The following is a 9737-nucleotide window of genomic DNA, read 5'->3' on the forward strand; positions in this document are numbered from 1 at the left end:
AAAAAAAAAAAAAAGAAAACGTAAATTAAGGCAAATCTAAATAATATACTAAAATACAGATGAGGCCGGGTGTGGCGGCTCACGCCTATAATCCCAGAACTTTGGGAGGCCAAGGCAGGTGCATCACCTGAGGTTAGGAGTTTGAGAGCAACCTGACCAACATGGTGAAACCCCGTCTGTACTAAAAATACAAAAATTAGCCGGGCGTGGTGGCACGTGCCTGTAATCCCAGCTACTCAAGAGGCTGAGGCAGGAGAATTGCTTGAACCCCGGAGGCAGAGGTTGCAGTGAGTTGAGATTGTGCCACTGCACTCCAGCCTGGGTGACAGAGTGAGATTCTGTATCAAAAATAGAATAAAATAAAATAAAATAAAATAAAATATAAATAAAAAATAAAACCTTTCTTGGCTCACTGCAACCTCCCCCTCCCAAGTGTAAGCGATTCTCCTGCCTCAGCTCCCCAAGTAGCTGGGATTACAGGTGCCCACCACCGTGCCTGGCTAATTTTTGTATTTTTAGTAAAAACAAGGTATCACCATGTTGGCCAGGCTGGTCTCAAACTCCTGACCTCAGGCGATCCGCCCACCTTGGCCTCTCAAAGCGCTGAGATTACAGGCGTCAGCCACCGTGCCCAGACTTCTTTTGAGACAAGATCTCATTCTGTCACCTAGGCTGGAGTGCAGTGGCGCAATCACGGCTCACTGTAGCCTCCACCTCCTGGGCTCCAGCAATCCTCCCACCTCAGCCTCCTGAGTAGCTGGGACCACAGGTGTACGCCATAACACCTAGTTATTTATTTATTTATTTTTTAAGATGGAATCTCGCTCTGTCGCCCAGGCTGGAATGCAATGGCATGATCTTGGCTCACTGCAACCTCTGCCTCCTGGGTTCAAGCAATTCTCCTGTCTCAGCCTCCCAACTAGCTGGGATTACAGGTGCCCACCACCACACCTGACTAATTTTCTGTATTTTTAGTAGAGATGGGGTTTCACCATGTTGGCCAGTCTGGTCTCAAACTCCTGACCTCGGGTGATCCACCCGCCTCGGCCTCCCAAAGTGCTGGGATTACAGGCATGAGCCACTGCACCCGGCCCACACGCAGCTAATTAAAAAAAATTTTTTTTGTAGAGACGGGGGGGGTCTCACTATGTTGCCCAGGCTGGTCTTGAACTCCTAGCCTCAAGCGATTCTCCCGCCTCAGCCTCCCAAGTGGCTGGGGTTACAAGCATGCACCACGACACCTGGCTGATTTTTGTATTTTTTAGTAGAGACGGGGTTTCACCATGTTGGCTTGGCTGGTCTTTTTTTTTTTTTTTTTTGGAGACGGAGTCTCGCTCTGTTGCCCAGGCTGGAGTGCAGTGGTGCGATCTCGGCCCACTGCAAGCTCTGCCTCCCGGGTTCACACTATTCTCTTGTCTCAGTCTCCCAAGTAGCTGGGACTACAGGCACCCGCCACCATGCTCGGCTAATTTTTTGTATTTTTAGTAGAGACGGGGTTTCACCGTGTTAGCCAGGATGGTGTCGATCTCCTGACCTCATGATCCACCCACCTCAGCCTCCCAAAGTGCTGGGATTACAGGGGTGAGCCACCGTGCCCGGCCGGCCTGGCTGGTCTTGAACTCCTGACGTCAGGCTTCAGGAGTTCAGCCTCCCAAAGTGTTGGATTACAGGCGTGAGCCACCACGCCTGGCCCCAAAATGTTTTCATTGGCCAGTGAGATAGGTGCCTGCAGCCAACGATTCCAGACAAGCCCTGCAGGGCTATTCAACCTACAAAGCTTTTTGCAGGAGCCACCTGAGGCTTTGAGACTCCTAAACCACATCTTTTCTGTCTCTACTAAAAATACAAAAAAACTAGCCGGGCGAGGTGGCGGGCGCCTGTAGTCCCAGCTACTCGGGAGGCTGAGGCAGCAGAATGGCGTGAACCCGGGAGGCGGAGCTTGCAGTGAGCCGAGATGGCGCCACTGCACTCCAGCCTGGGCGACACAGCGAGACTCCGTCTCAAAAAAAAAAAACCACATCTTTTCTCGGCAGCCTCCCCTTGTCTGACAGGTTTCTCCTGAGAGCACATCCTTCATAAATCACGTGCACAGGAATCCCCATTTCAGGCCCTGCATCCAAGGCTCTCAAGCTGGGGCACCTGCTCATTTATTAAGCAATCCCAGTTGCTGTCTCCCTGCCTGTTTGCCAAGGACGTACAAGGAAGGTCACTATCGTGCTGCTATTTTAAAACCTGAGCATATTTTTAAAATATCTTGTGCATCCTCTAACCTGAAAATCCATAACATAAGAGGTTAGATGTGACCACATGCTCCACTGAAGACTAAACAACTATCTTTAATTAAAGAGCCCACAACTGTAGCAGTCATCAAAGAGATTTAAAAATAGAAATCAAAGCAAAAATGTTGCTCCGGGATTACAAATGTATAGTGTATATTTCCCAATAATGTCTAGTCCTAATAGTATCTGCTTTATCTTACATTTATTTACCTATGTATTTGTTTGTTTATTTTTGAGACAGCATCCCGCTCTGTCACCCAGGTTGGAGTGCAGTGGTGCGATCTCGGCTCACTGTAACCTCTGCCTCTTGGGTTCAAGTAATTCTCTTGCCTCAGCCTCCCGTGTAGCTGGGATGACAGGTGCCTGCCAGCACGCCCAGCTAATTTTTGTATTTTTAGTAGAGACAGGGTTTCACCATATTGGCCAGGCTGGTTTTGAACTCCTGACCTCAAATGATCCTCCTGCCTCGGCCTCCCAAAGTGCTAGGATTACAGGCACGAGCCACTGCACCCGGCCCTATCTTCAAAGATTACTGTCTTTTGCGTCTACGTGTGGTTGTGTACCTTATGAAAGTGACATATTTTGCCCAAGCTCAATTTGTCCTCTGTCTAAATGGAACCCCTCCCCATCCTCTCTGGGCTGAGGCTCAGGCGCAAACCAGCTTTGGGCTCGGGGTTCAAATCTTCCACCCACAGCTCACAGTTCCAATACTTACCCGCCTTTGAACCATAGGGATTTGGACATTTCTCCTTCACCCCGGGCCTGCAGGACAGACAAACAGATATGGTCAGTGTGGCTGTCCCTCCCCTTCCCAGAGCAGGCTCCACACCCACTTCTGACTCCCCTCTGGGCTGGGAGTCAGATGGCCTGGGTCCTAGTCCTGGCTGAGTGATTTTAGGAAGTTCCCTGGCTATCTCTGGGCCTTAGTTTGTCCATCTGTAAGATGGGCTGGGGGAGAAAGAAGCTCCCTTCTTTCAACCACCTCAATGGACCTGTCTCTTCATTGCTTATTCCCTAAACCCCCTACAGTCTCACTTGTTCATCTGCTCTCTGGCCCCGGGCCCTTTCCAGGAGTTGTGACTTCAGCTTGTACCTCTTTCCACCTTCTGCAGCCAACCAGCCTCTATTTATCATTCAGGTCTCAGCATAGAACCGGGATCTATGCCCCCTACCTTCCCTCCATCTTGTAACTAAAGGGTTAACATGGGGGAGTCCTATGAGGAAGACAGGCAGTACTCTTCTGTTCTGAAATATTGAGGGTGTGTTTGGTTTTTTTAAAGACAGGGTCTTGCTATATTGCCCAGACTGGTCTTGAACTGCTGGCCTCATATATCTTCCTGCTTCAGCCTCCTGAGTAGCTGGGACTACACGCATGAGCCACCACACTCAGCTCCCGAAATATTTTTGAGATGGAGTTTTCCTTTTGTTGCCTAGGCTGGAGTGCAGTGGTGCAATCTCAGCTCACTGCAACCTCTGCCTCCTGGGTTCAAGCGATTCTCCTGCCTCAGCCTCCCTAGTAGCTGGGATTACAGGCGCCCACCACCACGCCCAGCTAATTTTTTGTATTTTTAGTAGAGATGGGGTTTCACTATGTTGGCCAGGCTGGTCTTGAACCCCTGACCTCAGGCGATCCACCCACCTCAGCCTCCCAAAGTGCTGGGATCACAGGCGTGAGCCACTATTCCCAGCTCTGAATTTTTTTTTTTCTTTTAGAGATGAGGTCTCACTACGTTGCCCAGGCTGGTCTCAAACTCCTGAGTTCAGGTGATCCTCCCGTCTCAACCTCCCAAATTGCTGGGATTACAGGCGTGAGCTCCTGAAATATTGTTGAAATATTTTGGAGTCACTTTTCCTTAAGTGTCATCTCCCCCAGGGAGTTTTCCTGATTGCCTTGGATTAGTTTTATGCTTTTCCGATGAAACCCAGAGAGCCCTCCATGTGTCTTTTTCTTGTCATATTACTAGTTCCATAGTTTGTTTTTCTTGTATATCACATAGTTCCAATAGTAGCTGCTATTTTTTCCATTTAATTTCTTGACGTAGTGAAAGTTATCCAATAGCCTTTTCACTGTGTACTCTTCCATCTGTCTAATTTAGAACCATATGTATGTATCGCTGAGTCAAAAAATAGATTTCTATTTTAAAACTGATGAGAAATTTCCTTTGGTATTTTTGTGGCTCTGATATTTGATGGTCTAAACCTCTGGAAGCCTGTTTAGAATCTCCTCCTGCCAATCCTACTGCAGTTTGGAGGGTAACCCAGGAGAGCAACACAGCTGTCCCCAGCCCAGGGTGAGCTGAATGAAAGAATAAATCAATGGCCTCAATCCTGCTGCCCATCTGAACAGTCACCTTGACCCTGATGCTAATTCCTTCCCTTGATTCCTACTCCCCTACTGACCCGGCCCCAGACCTTTCCCTAACCCTGACGATGACTTCCAATTTGACCCTAAGTACTGACCCCTTTGCCTAACACCAATTCTAACCCTGACCTCTGATCTTTGATAGCTGAACTAACCCTGACCTTGATCGCTAACCATGACTTCAGCCCTGTTTCAGCCCCAGTTTTCTCTCCTCCCTCTTGACTTAGAAACCCCAGGCTGACACTGGGGAGGAGGTTGGGCTGGGGATGGGTGGGGCCAGATTTGGTGTGGGGTTTGAGAGTGAGCATAGCCAGGCTAGTGTGGACAGGTCATGGGGATACCCTGGGCTGTGTGCGTGCGTAGCTAAGGAAGGGTCAGGGTGGGTGTTGCATGGGCACAGTGTGCGGACTGCACTAGGCATCCCCAGGCTAGGCTTGGGTGCAGGTGGGGTGTTGGGCGTGGCCAATTTAGGTGTGGGTGTGGCCAAACCATGTGTAGGTGTGGCATTGGGCATGGCCTGGCTGAGTGTGGCAGGGGCATGGCTGGGCGTGTCACTCACCTCCTGCAGCTGCATCCGCACCTTGTTGAAGGCACGCAGCCAGTTGGCCTTGGCCCTGGACATGGAGTCCTGCCCCTCCTGGCCTTCCTCATCCTCTCTCGGCCTGAAACTGAGGCAGGGAACGCTATGAGGCTCCGGGCTGGCTCTCCGTGACTCCTGACCTTCCCTCGACCCTCCAGCTGTGAAAGTGATGCACGGCTCCCCATGGTATCTCTGACCCCTCAAAGACATGGGGACCCACTTGTGTCCCCTGGCCCACCTGGGTGCCCCTCACCCCTTCCCACACACCCAACGCTTCTCTGACACTTCACTGTTCCCCAGCTTCCTTTTCACCAGCCCAGTCCCTCTGGCGCCCCATTTGCCCAGGATCTTGACCTCCCTAAGCCCAGCAACCCCTAAGGTCACAACCTCTAAGACCCCTTCATGACGCCCCTGAACCCTCTTTGACCCCTGTACTCTGCTCTGTCACCTCTGATCCCTTTAAGAAACCCAAGGGCCTGTGACAACTTCAGCCCTGGCAACTGCCCAGGTTCACACTGACCCCGTCACAGCCCTATTGACCCTGTGACCTTCTGGCAGCCCCTCTGGCCCCTTGGTCCCCTCCTGTTACCTCTCCTCGGCCTTGGGGGGCTCAGCCTCAGCGATCTGCTCAGCTGCAGGCACCTCCTCGGGTGTGGCTGGCTTGGGGGCCACCTTGGCCGTGTCGGGGGCCTCGGTGGGTGCCAATGGGGCCTTGTCCTCCTTCCCTGGGGCAGCTGGCGGGAGGCTGATGCGTTTGAAGTCTTTGGGCTCAGCCACAGCCACCTCTTCACGCTGGGCATAGCTGCCCAAATCGTCAGGCACCTCCTCCTCCTCCTCCAGCTCCTCCTCATCTTCAGGCAGCTCCTCCTCCTCCAGGAAGTCCTCCAGGTCCTCCTCCAGCTCCTCCTCATCCTGGTCCCAGCGAGGTGAGTCTTTGTGATAGCTGACCGAGCTGTGGCAGGAGTGGTAGGAGTCCCGGTCCCGCTCGTCCTCCATCTCGGAGCCCTGCAGGCTGTGCTCATCGGGGTCGAAGTCCTCACTCAGCTGAGAGCTTCCCTGGCTCAGCTCCGCTGAGGAGGCGTAGCGGCTGCTACCCGTGGGGCTGTGGGGATGAAACAGGGTTCAGGCGCCGGGGTACCGAGTCACTGCCCACCTGAGCCCCAGTCACACAGGCATTGACTTATCACCGATTAAGTACCTACTCTGTGCCACGTCCTGCTCTAGGGCCCAGAAAACACAGCCATGATCAGAAAAAATAAAAATTCCCCCTTTTGGCCGGGCACAGTGGCTCACGCCTGGAATCCCAGCACTTAGGGAGGCTGAGGTGGGCAGATCACCTGAGGTCAGGAGTTCAAGACCAGCGTGGCCAACATGGTGAAACCCTGTCTCTACTAAAAATATAAAAAATTAGCTGGGCGTGGTGCCGTATGCCTGTAATCCCAGCTACTCAGGAGGCTGAGGCAGAAGAATCACTTGAACCCGGGAGGCAGTGAGCTGGGATCATGCCATTGCACTCCAGCCTGGGCAACAACAGTGAAACTCCATCTCAAAAAAAAAAAAAAAAAAAATCCCCACTTTTGTGGCATTTGCGGTTTATGGAAGACAGGCAATTGACTGTGCCGGGAACTCAGGGTCAGCGCCATCACCACAGCCCTGCAGCACGTCTCCTGGCCTCCACCTCGAAAAAGTATAGAAAATGCATTCACTTCCCTGTACCCTCGGCCCCACCCCAGGCCAGCCTCGGCTGTCTCTACCAGATGCTGTCCCCACAGTTCCTGCTTCCCTTGGAAGCCACAGGGAGTCATAAATCCAATCACCTCCCTCCCCTGCTCTAAATCCTACCATGGCTCCCTAGTGCCTTGCAATAAAATCTGTGCTAGCCCTGCGTGGCCCATACCCTCCAAACTCCCCCTGCATACCTCCCTCCACTTCTCCCCACCTCCTCCATTCCAGCCACACCGGCCACCTCATTGTCTCTCGAACACCATAAACCTGTGTACTTGCCATGGTCTCTTCCTTGTCTGCTTTATCTAGAAAACTCCTACCCATCCTCTGGTACCCACTGAAACATCACTTACTCGTGCGAATGCCCCCCATTCTCTGGCCAGGTCAGGCCCTCGGTTATATGCTGCTTATATGAACCCAGGATCGTGCTCAGCATCAACAGGAATATCTGTCAGTCTAAGTGCAGGCAGGGGAACATAGAGGCTGCCACTCAACCCTCTTCTAATCATTCACTTAGTCACTCAACAAACCTTATCATCTCCTGATTAGATACCTCCTCCAATCTTAGTGCCTGGGACCCTCTTCCCTGGCCAGCCTCAGGGATGCTAGAGGAATAAAAAGGGGTTCAACACCAGCCCGGGCAATGGAACAAGACCCCCATCTCTACAAAAAAATAAAAATAAATTAGCTTGGTGTGGTGGCCTGTGCCTGTAGTCCCAGCTACTGGGGAGGCTGAGGTGGGAGGATCGCTTGAGCCCAGGAGTTCAAGGCTGCAGTAAGTCACGATGGTGCCACTGCACTCCAGCCACCATGCCTGGCTGTGTAGAATTTTCTTGCAAGATTTTGGGTAAAGAAAGAGGCTGGGCCAGGCGCGGTGGCTCAAGCCTGTAATCCCAGCACTTTGGGAGGCCGAGACGGGCGGATCACGAGGTCAGGAGATCGAGACTATTCTGGCTAACACGGTGAAACCCCGTCTCTACTGAAGAATACAGAAAACTAGCCGGGCGAGGTGGCGGGTGCCTGTAGTCCCAGTTACTCGGGAGGCTGAGGCAGGAGAATGGCTTAAACTTGGGAGGCGGAGCTTGCAGTGAGCTGAGATCCGGCCACTGCACTCCAGCCTGGGTGACAGAGCCAGACTCCGTCTCAAAAAAAATAAAATACAATAAAATACAAAAATAAAAAAAAAGAAAGAGGCTGGGTGCAGTGGTTCACCCCTGTAATCCTAGCACTTTGGGAGGCCGAGGTGGGCGGATCACTTGAGGTCAGGAGTTTGAGACCAGCCTGACCAACATGGTGAAACCCTGTCTCTACTAAAAGTACAAAAATTAGCCGGGCTTGGTGGTGGCGTGTGCCTGTAATCGGGAGGTGAGGCAGGAGAATTGCTTGAACCTGGGTGGCGGAGGTTGCAGTGAGCCAAGATGGTGCCACTGCACTCCAGCCTGGGTGACAGAGCAAGACTCCATCTTAAAAAAAAAAGGAAAAGAAAAACAAGGGCTCATTCCCAAAAGAAAATGTGAATTCTGCCCTCCTGGAACTCCACCTCCAGCTCCGTCCAGCCCCCAACCTCTCTCTCCACTCCAGGAGACACAGCAGGACCCTCATACACGTGCACACTGCACTCCGAGGCACCTACCTGAGGGCCTGCGGCTCAGAGAACTCCTCATAACTGTGCATGGAGTCGCTGTAGGATTCCCGGGAGCCCAGGGGTGGTGGGCGAACAGAATACTGGTGGACTGAGGCGTTGGGTTGCGAAGTAGTGTAATAGGGCGGTGGGATGCTGTTGCTCGTTTCACTGCGGTAGTCACTGTCGCGATCATCCACTGCACTGTCGGGGTCATCGTCTGGAAGAGAGAGGAGGTATGGGAAGAGGGTGAGGATGAAAGAGTGCACATGATGGGGGCCAATATAGTTTCCCAGACTTAGGGTGCTGCTACTGAAGAAGAGAATTTTTTACTAGTATGGATAAAGAATTGTGGGTCATGTTAATAGAGATTTAGGCTTCAGAACAAGGGAGGTGAAAACCCTACTTTGCTTTATGTGGGTCAAATTGGACCTACAGTCTAGGTGCTAGTGTAGGTTCTCCAAGGTGAAGAAAACAGGGACAAAATAGAGGGCATCCTTCAGCTCAAATGTGAGGAACAACTTTGTTCAAGGTCAAGATCTCTGAAAATGAGATGGGATTTTTTCCGCTGGACAGTTAGTTTCCATAACAGGAGTCACACAAACAGGAGGAAGTTGGAGGAAGATCAGGAGTTCAAGGTGGAGGGAATGCCCTTTAACCCTTAGAGATTTCCTGATATCTGAGGGTGAGGACCCCAGACCTGAACTTACATGTGCAAGAGCCAAGAAGATGCTGAGACATGGTTCTGTCTGTTTCAAAAAGGATTAGATTCTTAGCTTGGCGAAACCACCACACACTCAGAATCTATTGCTAAAATGGAATATGGTAGAGTTGCCAAACTTCATGTTTAATAAGAACTAAAAGATATTTTGGTTTAGTTTGGTTTCCTTAGAAAAAAGAACAGTTTGTTTTCTAAATCCTAAAAAAAAAATTCCAATTCTAAAAGCCACATGTCTGGGTGGTGGCATAATTGGGGATTGTACATTTTCTTCTTTATTCTTTGCTGTACCTTCTGAAAAAAAAGATTTCAATAATGCAATCTTTTTAATTTTTTTAATTAAAAAGAATGATAAAAGTAAAGCAAAGGCTGGGCACAGTGGCTCACACCTGAAATCCCAGCACTTTGGGAGGCCAAGGCGGGCAGATTACCTGAGGCCAGGAGTTCGAGAC

The 9737-nt window shown here is 51.1% G+C and overlaps 1 protein-coding gene across 1 annotated transcript in view; it reads right to left on the reverse strand.

Moving 5' to 3' along the window:
• UNC13A (unc-13 homolog A (C. elegans)) overlaps positions 1-9737 on the reverse strand; it is a 103831-nt gene that overhangs the window by 54769 nt on the left and 39325 nt on the right. Inside the window, exons 9-12 of the mRNA XM_011991186.1 lie at positions 8580-8787; positions 5811-6323; positions 5201-5309; positions 2995-3041 (exon numbers count right to left, since the gene is read on the reverse strand). Of these exons, the coding sequence (XP_011846576.1) occupies positions 2995-3041; positions 5201-5309; positions 5811-6323; positions 8580-8787 (877 nt within the window). The remainder of the gene's footprint in view (positions 1-2994; positions 3042-5200; positions 5310-5810; positions 6324-8579; positions 8788-9737) is intronic.

This window comes from Mandrillus leucophaeus, unplaced genomic scaffold, assembly GCF_000951045.1.
Source record: "Mandrillus leucophaeus isolate KB7577 unplaced genomic scaffold, Mleu.le_1.0 Scaffold11, whole genome shotgun sequence".
Lineage (NCBI taxonomy): Eukaryota > Metazoa > Chordata > Mammalia > Primates > Cercopithecidae > Mandrillus > Mandrillus leucophaeus.